This window comes from Apteryx mantelli, chromosome 1 (genome assembly GCF_036417845.1).
Source record: "Apteryx mantelli isolate bAptMan1 chromosome 1, bAptMan1.hap1, whole genome shotgun sequence".
In the NCBI taxonomy this organism is placed as follows: Eukaryota; Metazoa; Chordata; class Aves; order Apterygiformes; family Apterygidae; genus Apteryx; species Apteryx mantelli.
This window is the reverse complement of record NC_089978.1, coordinates 198,055,457-198,074,222: the sequence shown is the minus strand read 5'-3', so window position 1 is coordinate 198,074,222 and position 18,766 is coordinate 198,055,457. Positions and strand designations below refer to the sequence as shown.

Below are 18,766 nucleotides of genomic sequence, written 5' to 3'. Positions count from 1 at the left end.
CAGTGGTCTGCACTGGGGCCACTGTGGACATCTCATTGGTTAGACATAGGGGCATCCTGTGAGGAGTAACAGGCTGCCTCTGCACGTAGCAGCCCATGTGCCTCAGGAAGCAGCAGGGTGGCTCTGTGCTGAGGCATCGTTGGCAGATGACAGGCAGATTGGGCACAGTGAGAAGGGTGCGAGGTGAAATGGCTGGTCCCATGTGGGAGCATGCTGTGACGGGGGCAGGCCAGGCCCTCGCAGGGCTGTCCAAGGTGGGTATGCCACTGTGGATTGCCTGCCAAGGACCCGCCACAGAACCAGTGACATCCACGGGCTGGATTTGCAGTGCATGAGAGTTGGTGGGCCGAATCTTCTCTGTGGAATCAATTTTGTAGGTCCTTCACCTCCAGTGATGGCAGTCCCAGGACTTCCACTCTTCCTATGAAAATCTTATTAAATTGTCCTGTGTATAAGGACAGACTTTCAATTCCAAGGCTTTTCTTGTTTTTATTTGGGTTCTTCCCTGACAGTCAATTTTTGGAGATTCTCCTTTAACTTGCTTTCTTGCTTAAGCATCACTAATGCTTGTTATGGTTGTTTTGTATGGTTGGCAATGACAGGATATGCAGTGTAACAAGAAATCTTCTTTTGCCTGTACCAGATAAGTGACATTTAGTGTGCTGTCTTGCCACACAGCATTAAAAAAAGGCTTGTTTTCTCAATAAATACAAAACTAACACTTAACCTGGATGTATCTGCCAGCCTCTAAAGTTGTCGTTTAAAATATGCATGACGTTCTAGAAGATTACAGTATAAGGATAGTAAGTATAAATGGGTAAGTTTCCTTATCTGCTGTATTGCTTGATGAAGAACTTTCACACAGATATAAACTTCAAACATTTAGTATGGATACTTTTGCTATTGAAACATAGCAAATTCATCAGACCATTTAGAGATTTGTTTTTCATGCTTCTTTTGGAGACAGAATTCATCATATTACAGGATGCAGTTTGAGACAAAACTCATTGGTTATGTCAGTCAGACCACAAAAGCTGGAAGCTCTTGTGACATTGCTGTCAGGAACAATTGGTTCTGGGCTAGCTATAAAGGTGAAAAATTTATGTTTTTTCATGACCTCATGGTAGATACAGTCAAGATGACTCACAAAGTAATTCTAAGATTTTTTTATAGTTATTCAATTATTTACCCTTTTAAATTTAATTGAACGTTTCCAGAAGAAAATTGGACAGTGGAACTGGGCCCTGCCACCTGATGGTAGTATGAGGGAGTTATTTTTCATCCTTCTCTTAATATTAAGTCTGGAGGACAGCAGATGGAATTAGTAAGTGGTGAGTCCCAAACAAACAAAAGGAGGCTCTTTTTCTAATAGCGTATAGTTGGACTGTGGAAGTCATTGCCTCTGGATGTTGTAAATGCCAAAATTTTACATGGGCTCAAGAATGAAGGAATAATTCATGGAAGAAAAAATCCTTTGACAGCTATTATGCACTAAGGTGTTACGTTTGATACAGATAATTGCTTTGTTCTGCTGCTCTTCCCTAAATGTTCTTAATTGTGCGTTGCTGGAGGCAAGGTATTGAGCTAGAAGGAGCGATAGTTTGATCTGATATGGCCATTCTTACGTCATTGAGAATTACTGTTCTTAATGTTTACATTATTCCTGTTTGTCACAGCTCTGTAGATACAACTTGTCAAACTGGAGGCTATGTGACTCAGCAGCTTAAACAATTGTTTGTTCATACCTAAAACTAATTCTTGTTAAGATTTGATGTATAATTTAGTATTTTCCTGAACTTCAGAGTTTTTACTGGAGAGATTGCAGTTGCCCTAGTTATTTTTATTTATTCTTATTACGGTAGTTCACTGGGCTCAATCTTTTGTGTTAGGTGAAGATAGAGTGGTAGAGCTTTAGCCTTAATGATTCACAAATCTAAATGAGCAATACAGATGCCAAGAGAGGAGCTTCCAGAATAAAGGCAAAATTGAATTCTAACAGTCAACAAATATGTAACTGTAATGGCTTTTCCTAAATAAAGGAAAAGTTGTCCTGAGCAACAGAACTAATGAACTTAGTTTCTTCAGGAGCTAAGAACCATAAACCATCCCTCTTCAGTTCTGTAATAACCCTGGTTTTTCTCTTTCTTCTTGTCTCCTATGCTGTCCTCCTGATCCAGAGCTATACATATGTCTATGACAAACTACTTTCAGCAAATAGAATATATAATGGACAGGTTCTGCTTGTAGTTCCCTCAGTGGAGAAACTAATTTGTGTTTCTCTCCCTTATCAAGTTGTCACCTTTTCTGAAGTGTGTAGAAACTTGATAGATTAAGATTGCCACCCAAGTTGATTGAAATTCCCCTGCAGGTTTAAACAATACCAGGAAGATGGATGGTCAGACAACTGGTGAAACCAGAGACAAAACTATTTCATAAGTCTCTTTTCCTTAAGTAAAGAATTAAGTCAGAAAGTGTTGAAGTAGTTAATTTTAAAATTTACAAGCTGGAGTGCTTTGGTGTTTGGGGTGAGAGTCATGATTTTGGATGCCATTCTTAAACCTGAGGCAGTGATTGTGTCAGCTTCAGCCATTTCAAAGCGTGGTACAGCTCTCAAAGTTTCTTGAAAATTGGTGCCATGGTAAAAGGGATGAACCTGAATCAGTTTCTGCATTTAGGGAGAGGGAAGCAGAAATCTGTTGTTTTACTTGTTCCTTGGCCAGATGGCCATTCAAAATATACAAACTAGACTAAGCCAGTCAGCACTCACAAATTTACCAGCCAGTTACTATTTATACATTAATGGGGGGGGCTCACTGGAGGTGTGGCTGGAAAAGATGGGGTAGGAAATACATTATTCTGGCTGGATAAGTAAAAGGGCTTCAGGAAATAATCCATAGGCAAAGCACTAGTCTTTTCTTCTGCTGCTAGGTATATTGTTATTTTAAAAAATTTGTTTCAGCCAAAACAAGTTGTGAATTTTGATTGAATAGGTGAAAAGTTTCTGGCTGCCCTAAAACTGAAATGAAGTTTCCCCCACCCCTGCATATCACCCAGCTGGAGAAGTGTGTAATGAAGGCAAGTCCGTTTGTAAGAGTAGTTTCTGGGAATGAGGAGGTTCTGATTACTGCGGAGGGGTGGGGGGTGGGGGCAAACTCTCATAAAATAGAGCAATCTCTATTTTTGCAAGGATTTTTAAATTTTGCAGTAGTGCTTAAGGCTTGTAGTGATGAAGTTTAAAGCAACTTTAATATATTTAAGACATAGTAACAAATTCTAGAAAATAAATAATTTATTTCATATCCTCATACAAGGCCAGCAGAAGAGAGTCAGGTAAATTTTAAGACATTAGTTCAGTTATGCACTGATTGAAGTCTGTTATAGTGCCGAGGATCAAAATAAAATATATGAAAATTTCCTGGATGGTTTGTCCAAGTTCTAAGATCTGTTACATTTTCTAAAATCTGTTATGAAGTCCTAATTTTTGTGACAAAGTTTCTGATAAGAAAAGACACAGACTGTCTGATAATAATTGCATGTAAAAATATTGCTACCTTGCTACAATAACCAACTTAGAGGACATTTGTTCTGGTAGTTAAAAGCCTCAGCTGGGGCACAAGAGGCCACAATTTATTATCCTGTGTGACTGTAGGCAAGCCACTTAATCTTTCTAGGAAACATTTAACTGCTGATAAAATATTTCATTTTTCTGTCTTGTCCATTGAGATTCACACCCTTCAGCACCAGTTTAGTTGTGCTGTGGGAACGTGTAGCACATAGCATGTTGAGTCTTCCAAGGGCTCTGTCTCTGAAGCAACAGTAAAGCAGCTTACTCCATTGCAGAGACTTACCTGTGTTACAAAAATTTATAACAAAGATCTTAAATTTCTGGTGATGATGATGATGATGGTGGTGGTGCTGTAAATATATGTTCAGCAAAATTTGACCTGAACCAACATCATGTATCCAGACATTTCCGCGTTTGTGCAGGAACAAGGTGTTTGGGTCCCATATCTCTTGTTCTGGGTACTGTGAAAGACATCAGATCAGACTATTTGTAGCTTAAGCTTGGTTTCTAGTGACAGCTGTAGGTCTTAATGAAAAGAAGCCTTCAACTGGATGAATTCTCTAGGGAGGACAGCATGAGAAGAGATGATATCTGACTGATATTTTCAAGTTCGTCCTGATATACCAGATGTTTGAAAAAAACCCTGTAGACTAAGCCATACATGTTTTCTACTAATGAGATATTGCATTAGCAAGAGACTAGTCATCTTTTCTCTTTTGTTGGCCAGAGTCAAACAGCTGCTTTACTAAAGAAAAGAGAAAGGCTTTATTGAACTTTTCAGTGAAAGCATTGTAATGTACTCATTAGTGTTTATGTGCATCATCCATGCCCTCTGCTGGCTGGAATGTCAGAGACTCTAGTATTTATCTTCTCCAGTGATGGAAGGAGTGAAAATAGATTTATGTTAAAGCTGTTACAGTGACAGAGTAGGGCAGATTGAAGTCTGTGTCAAGAAGTCTGTGTTTTGGATCCTGAAGTTTGGTATATGCAGCATGAAAACTATTCAGTTTTTCAGAAAACTATGCATAGGATTTACAAGTCTGTATATTACTACTCCAGTGCCTTTAATTACTGGTTGGGCCCAGTAATAAGATACTTGATCCTTTGTTGTGACATTAACAATGTTATCATTATGGGACTGCAGGGTGCCCTTAGCCTCCCCTTAAATGGGTAATTGTTAGGTCCCTGCCTCAGGAAATCATCACTTGACGCTGGCAAGCTATCTTCTTGTCTCTACCTGTTAGTAGTCTGAGGGAACAGTATGCTCCAGGAGGTGTTTGCCAGCATATGGTTTATTTCTTATGCAGGCTCCTGAAGTTCTGTTGAATAGTATTCTCTAAGATGAAAACAAAGGCAAAGAAGGGTGACTGCATATTGTCTGCCATCTACGTATATGCAGCTGAACACCACACTCCAGAATTGCGTATAAAGATAAACACAGAAACAAAATGTTTGCTGAATATATGAATTAGTGATTCATGTTAATTTTCATATTCTGTTTGTGTCTGTTTACTGATCAATAAACACACTATCAGTTACAAACTAAGAGGAATGTAAGCATACACTGAAAAATGTCATCTAATCACTACTGGCCAAGGAAAACTACAATCAATAGACAATGATGGTGGTAACATATTAGTGAATGTAATGAAATCCAAAGTAATTCCGCTAAGAATACTATTGATAGGTGTGCCCTTTACATCCTTGCCTTTTACTCTCTCATATGTAATGAGGTGACAACAAATGCTGGAAGATTTTGCAGTCCTGAGGACACACTGTTTGACAGTGAAGGGAAAAGTAGCTGCTGAAGGTTCAGATTGCCTACACTAAAGAACTATTCTCTAAAGACCCACATCCATGACTGGTATAAAAAAAATTTAGGACTGGTCTGGAATACTTTATGAATACTTTTGAATGTTTACGTAACCATCATCCCAAAGAAAAATACCAGGATGCTGGGTTAAATTTCAGCAAAGTCTTTCCAGAAAAATAGACAAAAAGGTTCAGGCTAGCCACTTCTCAGGAAACACTCAGAAATGCTAACGGATGAAGTCAGACCAAGAAGCTTTTTGATTCTGTTTCCAGCAACCTATAAACTGGTTTTCAGTAGGACAGGAAAAAAACTACAAAGAAAGAACAGCCAAAAAGAAATTTCTCTAAGAAAGATGGAGTCTTTGTTTAGTAAAGCAGTAAATTGTTTGAAATCATACAATAAAAATGATTTTGTATAGATGTTATTCTTTGGAATGAAACTCATGGCTCTTTTTTGAAATCTTAGATCTTAATCTTGTAGTCTGTTTTGCTTTGGCAGAATGTATACTGCCAGCGTGAAGGGGCTTGCACAACCAGGCTATGAAATAACTTTGAAATAGCATTTAATTGTTTATGTTTGAAGGAGGGAATTTGGTTGTCTTAAAAATGTCATCAATGCTCTATAATTGAATACATTTTAAAATTATGTAACTGTCTTTGCTGTCTTGTTGTTTGTTTTGAAATATGATGGATAAGTGCATGTACAAATCTAATCTGTGTCTGGAAGTTGTCAAGTGCATCTCATACAGGTCTGAAATCTTTCACGCAATTCTTTGCTGATATATATACAACAGAGTGTTCCAGTGTGATACAGGTATTAAAAGAAAATTTTCTGGGCTACTTGGGATGCTAGTCACATCCTAGGCAGTCTACAAAGTGGTGTTATTGGCCTGTCTCTCAAAATCTCTCTTTACATTTTTATTTTTCATACAGAGAAGCAAGAAACTGTAAGACAGACACTAGACTATGATTTCACTTCTGTTCAGGTTCTCTAAGTACCAACAGCCATCTCTCTTAAAAGTGCCAATATCTTTAGATGTCCCATAATAAGCAGCACAATAAACCAGATCCAGATTCTTCAGACAGAGAAGCAGAATTTTAAGAAAAATTTTAACAAAAAGTTGTACACACTGAAGGAGTGCATTGAAGGTAGCTGAACCTCTCTTTTTAGACTATGTCACTTCATTAAACCCATTTTAGCATTCCCCCGTCCCTGAGTGTTGCCAGCTTGAATTCTGCCTGGAATGGAGAAGTACAAAATAATGAATCATAATGAAAGGAATATGAATGTTCCTCTAGTATTTAATCTTTTGAAAAGTACAAGAACATAAGAAAGTCAAACTATAAGGCTACAGAGACAAATAATGGTTACAAGAAATACAGAGAAGGTAAGGGGTTTGTTTGTTTGTTTGTTTTGTCTGCTTTAGGAGAAAACGAATTTGGCTTTGAACATAAGATAATTACCAGCAATGGAAGTTGTAGCTCTGCTTTCCTTCTTTCCTCCTTCCTTACTCTGTGGAGACTTGCTGATTCCATGGTGACTCTTTAACATAGAATATAGGCAAGACACATAGAATACAGAGCAAAATAAAATATTTGGATAATATTACTATTTTACACAGCATGTAGCTGGTCTGAAGCTCACTATGACACAAAGGTGGTAGGATTTAAAACAGGAATTGCAGATACATGTAGATAATGTAAATATCAAAAATGAAAATTTAAAGAGTGGTTGGTAAAGCATTGTGCATGAGTTTGTAGAAACTGTTCTGCATTAGGGCACAAGACAGCTATTTATGCATGGAGATTAGGAAGACACGGTTCTGTGGACTGGTTATTGCAGTTGTCTGCTATCCTTTCACTTCCCTTGTTCTTTTCTGGTCTTGGCTGCTCTCAAGGAAAAGAGATGGGATAAGATGGATGGGTCTTATCTAACAAAGTTACTGTGTTCCTTTATCTTGATAGTGGGCTTTGGGGAAAGGTTGTCTGTATTAAATACCAGGTAGATAAAAAGTGTGGAAAAGGAAGAGACTGATCTGGGTACATTCCGTACTGCTTCACTCTTTTACTTCTCCTGCAGTTCACTACCTCTACATCCACTAGGAGGTCTTAGATGCTCTATCTTAACACTTCTGTTATTTTAAGTTCCCTTTCCTCCTTGCCTTGTGATTTTATCTCTTCCCCCTCACAAATGCTCTGCTTGTTAATACTTAACTGATAGTCAAAAAAACACTTAGGGCAAGACCTGCAGGCTTTGTGATCCTGCAAGTTCCCTTACCACAAAGTGTTGCAAATCTAGTGTCTTTCAGAGAGCTGGATACAAACAAACCTAAGCTCAAGAAATTTTGCCAATATATAATTTAACAAAGCAAGACATTCATTGAACTAAAACTCTATATACCAACATACAATTTTAGCTATGGTAAAGGGTTTCTGCTGAAAATATAAAATTTCGTGTGAGTCAGAATGTTCAGAAGGTATGCTAAAACATTACCAGTGACATTTCCAGTTTTTAGAAATCTTTTGATAGCGATCATGTGTTGATAGCTATCACGTGTCCAGTGTGAAAGGGAGGCACCTGAGATGCAGAAATCATGCAGAAGGCGTACCATGGGTGCTGTTTAGCCACGGTCAAATAACCTTTATCAAAGCTGCAGTGAAGAAACTTTTTTTTACAGAGGTGATCAAAAACAGCTGACTACTTTTCTGCCAGACAGTCCACTACATATATATTTTTTTTATTCATGATTCTTGGAATGCTGATGGCAGAAATAGCTCTGACTTGTGGATTCAACACCATAACTGCAATGAGAAAGTTGTCACTTCCTCTTGATAACTTGCTGTTCAAAAGCCATAAAAACATTATTTCTCCATATTAAATCTGAAGTCTTCATCTATTTTTCTGCACACGTCTGTTAGGATTGACAACCTGAAAATTTGAAGGCAATGGATTGCAGGAATTATGATATGTGTTTTCTGCTAAATTTAGGCTTTTTTTTTTTTTTTTTTAATAAAGGACTACTATATCAAAATCCCAGATAGTTCCATTAGTGAAGTAAGTTGTATCTGTGGGAGAGGATGATTTACTTATGTAGATCATGGCTAGTTATAGGAAGACATTTTTAATCCATCTATGCCAGTAGCCACTCTTCACCCATTACAAGTCAAATCTATTAAGCATCTGACATAACAATTTGTAAAGATTATTTTATTGAATGAACTGCAGTTAATTGCTTCTAAATGCTTAAACTGACTATACATAAATCATAATTGGACTTCTAATAGAAACTGGGGGTGGTTTACTTTGGAGGTATATTTTCTACTTTAACATTGCTTTTGGCAACAAACTCTAAGCAAATAGTCTAAAACTATTGTGGCTATTCAAATGCTGTGTTTAAGAGCAGATACACTGCCATACCTTAGACTTGAGTACCTTATTTCTCTGAGGAATTTTTCCTTATTGAATATGCCAGATTCTTTCTTGTCTCTTATTTTTAATGAAAATGTGAGCTGTATCTCTACAGAACAACAGAGCATTCTATGGGGAATATAGAGCCCAGGAAGCAAAGAAAAGGAGTTGCCCAAAACTAGTGTAGTAACTGTGATATTCCAAAACCACAATACGTTTTTAATTCTAAATAAGACACGCTGTCATATTAGTTGTGGTTCTATTCCATGTCCTGCTCTGTAGTGTCCTGGATGGCATGGCTGGGCCTTGATACTGTGTGTCTTGCTGTGTTCACTATCTCTTTCTCCAGAGATGAATACTGCCACTTTTACAGTCCTTACAGTCAACTACTGTCTACCTGACTTCCCTCACTAGTGCTGTGCACCAGTACTCCCTTCCCAGAGAGTGGACTTGGTGGAACACAGCTTTCTGTGTACTAGTGGAGGGCTTTTAGGGTTCTGTGAGCAGAACAAATAAAAAAGGTGATTCTGAGGTAGTATCCTGGATCACAAGCAGCGGGAGTGAAGAAAGGAGTCCAGGGTCCCCAGAATCATTATATCTTGCTGCCTCCACTGTTGAGTTTTCCTAAGGAACAAACTGGCTTCCACCAAATAGATTGGTTAGGAAATAGGCAGGCAGGCATAGAGGCTGTCCCACACCCACAGCCTTCTCAAAGCCCACTAACTCTTTGTCCGGCTGGTGCTGAGACAGTCGTTCATATCCAGTTGCTAGAGCTGGCTGAACAGAGAAACTAGGATTGGTGGCCAATGCTCATAGGGAGTGAAGAGGTAGATCAGATGAGTAGTTGTGAGTATTGGCCAGACAAAACAATTGAAATCCAAGGAGGGGAACACCTGACATAGGCGGGAAGGCTTGGGAGAAGGGAAGAAAGAAGGAAGGAGTAACTGATACAGCTCAAATTTGAAATGATGAAGTTCTAGTATTTGATGTAAACATTTATGTTAAATTTAGAAACTTTTTAAGAATTAGAAATATATTCAATTAAAGGAAAAAACACACAGTATCTTGGCAGATATTGTGAAAAGTAGAAAAAGAGTAAGTTTTTAAGTAAGATTATGTAAGTTTTAAGCGTAAAATTTACTTTATCAAATAAATTTTATGTTGAAAAATTCCACAAGTCTAAAGTTAAGCCAGGTATTTTTAGGAGCTCATATTCATGTGGAATGAAATTCATTCCTACATAGAGTACCAAACCAGTTGACTACTGAGACTCAATTAAATCCAAGTGGACATAGATTTAACTGGCTTAATTTGAAGTATACAAAATTACATTATGAACAAGTGTGTTTTTCAAATAGAACTGTTACAAATCGTTCATTATTCTGGATTATCCTGTCATACGGTATAATCAGTATATACAGACCACTATATCTTTGGCCCAAATAGTAGTTTAGAATTAAACTGAAGAAATACATTCAAGCTGATGTGTCACCTATGGAATAAAAAAAGTGACCTGATACAGATAAGAGCACAGAGTTGCAGCTGTTTTACACATTTCAGGAATGATTTTCCTATCCAAATAAAGCCTCTAGAATTTCAAACAAAGCCAGGGAAAAAGAATTTCATTCTCACTTTCATGGGTCATTAATATTAAGGTGCTCAAAATTAAAATTAAACAAAACAAGTTAAACATCCTTATCTTAACTGATGAAGAACTACTGAAAGTATGAGTATCATTTGCTTCTAAATCATAACTAGTGGTAGCTGTGACATTGTTATATTCTGTAGTTGTTATATTGGGTATATTATTTCCAATAGTAGATTGGATATCTTTTATTTCATGTTGTGGAGATGTCACCTTACTCAGAGAGGTAAATGAAAAAACAGTTCTGTTAGATGGGATCTTTTCCCCAGAGGCTTCTAGATTAGAAAGTGAATTTGAGGATATGTGAATGCAAATATCTTCTGAAATGCAAGCATGGAGGTAGTGGATGTCACTTATATCAACTCTAGGTTTGCAACTGTACCCTGCGTAACACCGGCAATCAAATTTTTCTATAAACGTTTGCAGATCCTGAAATGCTGGTTGCCCCTGTAGAGTGTATTTTCCATCTTTTGTCATTCGAATGATAATATTCTCTGGGTTCAAATGAAGGTAATCACTGGAATTCCATTTTTTCCGTGCACAAGCACCAGAGTCTTGGCATAATACTTGGCTGCAGATTCTGGCTGCCATTGTTACATTGATGAGGTAAGGAGTCAACGTCCTCCTAAGGTAGTTGTCCAGAGTCCTACAGGTGTTCTGTAAAAAGAACATCATAGCTGAAAGGTTTAGTAAATAAACTATAAAAATGCTGTCATTCTAATGTGCTGTAGTAGATATCTATAAATGTTTCAAGGTTTTGATAATAGTTATAACTGGTTGTTGGAAGCAGGTTTATCTGAAAAGTTGCTATATAGTTCAAGGATCACAGCAAATTTATGTGGGGTGGTTGTTGAGATGTTATTAAAAGCACTCATATCAGAAAGCAGATGAATTAAAACTTTCACTTTATCTGTATGAGTTTGCTTGTAGCATTTGGAATCAGATGCATTTGAAGAAGTTACATGAAGGATCAAAGTTCCTTTCATGTGGCTTGAATATTTTGAAGGGAGTCTGGAAAAAAAAAAAACTTGTCACCCTTAACGAATAATTTTTTCTATCAAATCATCTCTCTGAGACTCTTCAATTTTCCCCTGACCTGAATAGCCATAAACTGCAGGAGTAGGTAGCTTTCACAACATTTTTTGAATGCAAAGCATTTTAGGCTAGAAATATGTTAAGAGACCATCTAATTGATTGTGCAATTGGCATTTATTCTACATATGCTTGCATAGCTTATAACCAGAGGCTTTGGGAATTCTTGTTTGTTTGTTTCAGAAGCTGTGTCTTCTTAGGATATTTGCCTGATAACAGACATCAATAGGTAGATAAAGCTGTTATTTCCACCCATGGAAATCATCTCAGTTAACATGTCCTAGTGCATTGTGCGACTTGTTTATGATCTCTGTATTAGAGCCTTTAGCTTTAGTTTCTGGCTAGTGTCTCAGCGGCAGGATGAAGAATTCAATGTACAGAAGCCCCACTCACTGTTTTTCTCCTTTGCTTTCTTATATATTCAAAGGAAGATCAAATAAAGGATAACCTTTTCATGAGAGTCTGATTTGTTAGTATATCATAAAGTATAGTTTAGCATTTCATGAAAACTTCTTGTTTGTTGATCCCTATTTATAAAAATCATCAAAAACCTTTTTAACTCTCACATTAAAAATATAGAAAATATTTTAAATAATTTTAAAAGTCAAAATTTGTAATAAAGGTGTTGTTTAAATAAAAAATTTTATTCCTTGTTGTGTTAGTTTTGTGGGACTTCTTATGCAGAATATACCTACTTGATAGTTTTCTGTATGGCATTAAAAATACCACTAACTATCTTTTAATAGTTTGATAGTCTGGAACCATTGACATTGAAACATGGTCCCCTTTTGATAAGACAAAAGAAAATAGAAATAAGAGAAGGAAGAATAGCAAAAATTGTATCTCTACTGACTTTTATTTTCAGACTTCCTTTTAAGACACATAGTTGTGTCACGCAATGGCTTTTACCAGCAGACCTAACAACGTGGAATCAAACATGGCTGTTTAAGATCCTGTTTTTACCTTTCTGTCCATGAATTCACAGCAGCGACACAAGGATAGAGCAGCCTTAGTGAACTGGATTGATTTCAACATGTGACAAAAGATCAAAGGAATGGTATAAGAAAGAGAGGAATTAAGGTCAGATAGGAACAGACATACAGAGGGGAAGTGGGGGAAGAATAACAGGAACATGACTTACCTGCCAGGTGTTCAAAAAAAAAGCCTCTGAAAATAGTAATAGCATTTTATTACCTTCCTCAGCCTCATTGGTAAAGCTTGCCTTTTTCTTATCCCTGCACGTCCCTCCTCCATTTAGTGACCAGCAGTGTCCCAAAAGTGGGGCTGTAAGGATGACTCATCCCATGAATGTTAACCAGTAAAAGTCTATTTTGTCATTCCCATTTTAAAATAGCCTCCTAATATCCAGTGTTATTTAGCTCTGTGTCATAGCACCTCCCAGGTTTACCAAAAGCCTTAAGCATCCTTTTTTCAGAATTAACACACATTATGGCATGCATCAGGGTTTTTGTCTCCAACTATGAAGTAGCTTGTGCAAACAAGTCTTCATGTAAACACCTGAACTGAGCAACCTGGAAGACAGGCTTTTGCCCAACCCACTCTGCCTTACTCTCAGAAGGAACTTTGTTTTGTTGTTGCTGAGCCTGTTGGTTATTCAGTCATATCACATAGTATATAGGGCCTTCCTGACCACACAAACCACATAATAAGATCTTTTAATGCCTCAGAGTCATAAGATATACATCCTCTATCTCAGTGAGCTGAAGGAAGGGCAAAGTTTGATTGTACTTCACTGATGGGAAGTAACAGTGGTTCCCCAATGGTCTACCACTGCACTGCAGAATGAGCTGGTTGGGTCTGCAACTGGGGTTTACAATCCAGCCTTATGGGCCTCAATGTCTCCCTTCCAAAGCCAACTCACAAGATTACAGAGTAACTTCTGTGCCCACAAAGCCCTGATGCTGGTGACATATCCTTAGTCTGTATATCTTGCTTGAGCTCTTCACAGGTGAAGTGTGGCTTTTCACCCATCTTTAGCATAGTGAAGTATTTTCCAAGGCCCTTTGTGCCCTTACAAAAGGTGTTAGAGCGCTCACCTCACTAACATCAACTGGAGTTAGAATTTGGTATGTCTAAGAGGGTTTGGGTGTTTTTGTAGCATTCACCTGCAGTATTTGCCATGATGAACTTTAGAATGTTAAAAAAAACACAGCTAAAAGCCAAACAATTATTATATTAAGTTATTCCGTCCAAGTAAACAAACTGGTATGTAGCTATTTGTTTGTTTTTCTTTTAGATATATAAAATCCCAGGCTAGAAAATTTTGGTTGGTATAATTCTCGCAGAAGTGAGGCTCACAGGAATATTTCATTACTGAGAGGCTAGTGATAATGATACCCTTAAAAAAAAAGACTCTGTAAGTGCACAACATTTACTCACTTGCACGACCGTGTAAATACATGGTCTGATTGGGATGTGGAAAATTCTATTTGCTCATACAAATCTCAGAATTCAAACAATAAAAGTGTTGCTCATCTATGTCCTGTTATTGGGGTAGCGTGCAAAAAAGCTTCAGGTGTGCATACTCAAAGCCAGGCACATGCAGAAAGAGTGCAAGTGGGATGCCTTTGACAATTTGACCCTTACAGAACTGCAGGAGTTTTATTTGGCCGTACATTCTGTTACAGAAAGCCCAACAGTGCTGAAGAGTTTCAGTTCTTCACTCTTAGAAGACTTCGAAAGGGGGTGAAAGTTCTTCACATACAGTAGTTTTTTATACCAAGCTTGCCTGGGTATGAATGAGCTAGTTCAAAAGATTTATTTAAACATCCTTATAACAGTGTTTCTCAAACTGTGTATTTGACCTTCCTAAAACAAATTACTTTTTTATTCCTCTTCTGACTCAGATCTTTCTTATACTGGAATTAGTCAGACTACTACTTATGAAACAGAACAGGCTGGAGCTGAAATCCTCCTAGTCTGACTCCTCCTAATGTTTTAAATAGTATTGCGAAGTGCACCATGTTAAAAATAAAAAAAAGAAGAAGGACCTTGGAATAATTGCTCTGAGCAAGCCCAAGGAGTTTTTCTGCACCTCATGACTGGAATGCAATGAAAATATGAGAACTCTTTCCTTAAATTAACAAAACAAGTGCTAACTTGCTTTCAATTATCATAGTAGCTTGTCCAGTTACTTACAACCAACACTGGTACATTCAAAGGTTAAACTCTTAGCCTGCGTAGTCACGGGCAATTTGTATAAGCCTCAGATGTGTTTGTTTTTTTAACTAGAGAAGATATCAGGTCTGCTGACAGTATGGAGTCATCATTTTTAAAGTAAAAGATATGATGTAAATCATAATGCTTTATACCCTTTTCATTTTATTGCTCTTTAAGAACCTCATATAATTAATCTAGCATACCTTATTTTGTGTTAAATTCATATCACCCCAGATCACAATTCCAGAAGCACCCAGAGCAGCAGATTCTCCAATGGTATTTACCAGGTCATCCTGAGAGTAAATGTGCAAAGAATCACACTAATGTAAGTAAGCTATAACATAAGGGCAAAGGGTATAATGCATATAGAAGAATATATAGCCAAAATAACCACTTTGAAACAGCAAGTGATTACATATGATGCAAACACTTTGTTCTCTATTACACTATTTTATTCTGGGATGGAGTTAAGTAGATGATGCCAGAAAATGTTGCCAACTATTTCCAATTTAAATATATCTTCTGGTTAGAAAAACAAGGCTGTAAAATTGAGCCAGTGGTTAGGCATATGACATACACCCATCCAACCATTTCCAACCTTTTGTTTTGTTTTGTTTTGCTTCATTGCCTCCTGGCCACTCAGGGTTGGTAGTAACCAGCTTCAGTAATGCTGCCTGAGGCAGGGCCTGGAAAGCACAGCTTGCTTTACTTAATTTCATTTACCAGAAGGTGCTAGAGCAGAAATGTAGCAAGAGAAAGAGCTTTCACATACAGGAATCTCTTTTCTCGAGAGGATGCCAGTGGCCTTTTACAAAGACTGATTTAGGAATTTTTTTTCTGTTCAGTTCTCCTTTTAAGGTCAGATATTACCCAAGAGACCAGGAGAAAACAACTAACCATGGGGGGAAAGCAAATGAAAAGGAAAGGTGTGAGGGTTACAGGATTTAAAGTTAGTAACTAGAAAAACCATCAGGGATCCTGAACAGCACCCGCTGCTCGTTGAAGGTATCCAGAGAGCTGGGGGCACATTCCAGTGATGCTCTACCTGGGCCTGTGAGAGGACACCAGACACAAGAGTGTCCATGCAGTCACCATCATCACACCCTCAAACTTCCCCTTCTTTGTGGCCTGGATGGCCAGCGGGGCCAGGACCAGGAGGAGGTCCTGCAACTTGGTGGTATCTCTGATAGGGCAGATTTATATAAAAATGTGAGGGAAAAAGTATAGCCAGAACCATAATAAGATGATTAAACTTTAACCAGTGCCTAACCTTGAATAACACCTGAGATATTCAAATATCACTTAGATAGTTACTCCAGTGCATCTAAGGACAGAATTTCCTCACTAGCTTTAAAATTCATCTAACTTATCAGAAGACTTGTGACCTGCTTCGTCTTTTTGTCTATGTGACATTTTTATGTTCTGATTTTAAAAAATGGATTGATTTTTGCACCAGTCTTAGGTAGGCAATGGAGTTTTTTGATTTCTAGAGAACTAATTTAATTATGTCATCAAAATAATCAGAAGAATTGGGGGTGGAAGACGGATAATTTACTGTTTAAGAATCCCTGCAATGGAAGCTGGGCCTGTTTAGCCTGGAGAAGAGAAGGCTGAGAGGAGATCTTATTAATACATACAAATATCTGAAGGGAGGGTGTCAAGAGGATGGAGCCAGACTCTTTTCAGTGGTGCCCAGCAACAGGATGCGAGACAACGGGCACAAACTGAAACACAGGCAGTTCCATCTGAACATGAAAAAAAACTTCTTCACTGTGAGGGTGACAGAGCACTGGAACAAGTTGCCCAGAGAGGTTGTGGACTCTCCTTCTCTGGAGATTTTCAAAACCCTGCTGGACATGATCTTATGCAACGTGCTCTAGGTGACCCTGCTTGAGGGTTGGACTAGATGATCTCCAGAGGTCCCTTCCAACCTCAACCATTCTGTGATTCTGTGACCATTCTGTGAAATTATTTGTTTTAATTTACACATTGTAATTTCAACAGAAAAAAATTGTAATTTTTTGGAGCAAAGAAGTGACTATTGTAATGTCCTCTCCCACTTCAGCTGGGGAACCAGGTCTTACAATAATCATCCATGGGGTCCCTCAACAGTCCTCTAACAAAGCGAGAAGAGAAACATCTCATACATCTCAAAGTAAAAACAAGGAGAAAAAAAATTATTTAAGGAAAAAAAGACTCATTTATTTTTCTTATAACATAAAAGAACAGACATTAGGCCAGCCCAGTTTTACTAATTCTCTTTGGAAGAGATTATTCATATTTCTTTTCTCTGAGTTAATGTACTAAAACATGCTTTCTAGCTTTGTAATATTTTGCAACATGTAGGGACTACTCAGAGAGTAAACCACTATTTAGTAAATACTATGAGGAAGGTTCGAAAATAGACCCTCAGTGCTAGGTTTGACCAAATTTATTTGATGGATTAATTTAATCTTTTTATTCAAAATCTTTACACTTTCTTTCTGATACAAGTTAGCATACTTACTAAATAAACATCACCTAAATTTTAAATATTTAAATTCTAGATCCACTCACCTGAGAGAGATATTCCTCACAGACATCTGTGAATACTGGACGTGTATATACAAAAACTGGAAGAGGATGAGTAGAATTAGAGACATATGAAATTCTAATGGCTTCTTGAACTCTGTTGCGAACAAAGACTTGGGCGTTTCTGGAAGATCTTAAGGCTGTCTCTAGATAGACAGATGGATAAAGTGCAGTGCTTTTCTCCCACAACCAGTTAAGCTCATTATTTCTTGCTATTTCAATATCTAAACAGGTTCCTGTATAATTATGTGGATTTTGTTTGTAATCATAGTTATAACAGTCTGGATAAAGGTAATATCCCCACAGACGATTTGGCTTCATTGCTATGCCCAGCTTTAAAGATTCTAACATAATTGATTTTGCTGCAGCTTCAAATTCCATTTTAGCTATAGTCCTGGCTTCGTCTTCTGATAGACTTAGGTCTCTCTGCTGAACCAGTTCAATGGATTCCTGTCTATAAATATCTTTTGATCCCCAGTTCCTTATCCACACAGGTCTCCAGTTTTCCCAGTCAATGACAGCCAGTCCAAACTGTTCATCTGAAGGAATATAAAACTGAATGTCTTCTTTGGCTTTTTTTAAATGATTCTCCAGCATGGAGAGTTGGGGGAGTCCTCCATTGACTGTCTCTCCCGTGATTTCATTTTTGTAAGGATAGTAACCAAGCCTGTCTGGATAGAATAGAGTGATGTTTTGTCCGATGGATGTCTTCAGTGTGCTTCCAGAGAGAGAAAAAAAATTCATATCTAGCTGCACTCCAGTCCTTTCAGTACAAAGTTCTGTAGGAGCATTCCAGATAGAAAGGAAAGGTGAATTAGAAATAAGTGGACGAGCTCGTACATTCAGAGATGAGCAGCAAGAAACTAGAAGACTGAACACCATACAAGATGCTATAGCAGATGTACAGGTAACACAGATACCAAAACTTTGGATTTGTCTTAGAGTTTCCATTGCAGCATATGTGGTGGCATTAGGTGCTTCTGATCAGACAAACTAAATGCTATCAAGATGCTCGGAAGGATGGCAGTCTGTCAAAAGCTTTAACATACAATATATTTCTTCAAATGAATTAAGCAGTATCCCTTAGGTGTAAAGTAGGGGTGTCCTTTATGCCGGGCTCTCTACCATTTCAGACTGCAGGTAACTTCTCAACAACTTCTAAGACCTAATGCAGAAAAAAAACAGACAAATGTAGGTAAAGTAAGAAATAGTTAATCTTTCTTTTGTAACCATGAAACAAACACCATTTGTGGCTTTGACTATATTGCCATCTTTGAGTAAAATTCCCTTTGAAGGAAAAAGCACAATAGACAATCATAGAAGAAATAAACTATATGAGAATAGATATAAAACTGTCAGTGGGGTGGTGTCCAATGATCCATGGATCAGAATCAGTATGCTCAATATTATTGTTGATTATCCCAATGACTGATGTCACACAATGTTTTCCCTTAGTCAACAGTAATCTATATATAATATTTCTCACCTATCT

The 18,766-nt window shown here is 37.6% G+C and overlaps 1 protein-coding gene across 1 annotated transcript; it reads right to left on the bottom strand.

The window, feature by feature from the left end:
• Nucleotides 1–10,374: 10,374 nt before the first annotated feature.
• SPAM1 (sperm adhesion molecule 1) lies at nucleotides 10,375–18,225 on the bottom strand. The gene is made up of 3 exons (XM_013956463.2): nucleotides 17,260–18,225; nucleotides 14,907–14,996; nucleotides 10,375–11,088 (listed from the first exon to the last, which is right to left on the bottom strand). Exons 1-3 carry the CDS (start codon nucleotides 18,223–18,225, stop codon nucleotides 10,375–10,377), a joined length of 1,770 nt encoding a protein of 589 aa, XP_013811917.1.
• Nucleotides 18,226–18,766: the final 541 nt, after the last annotated feature.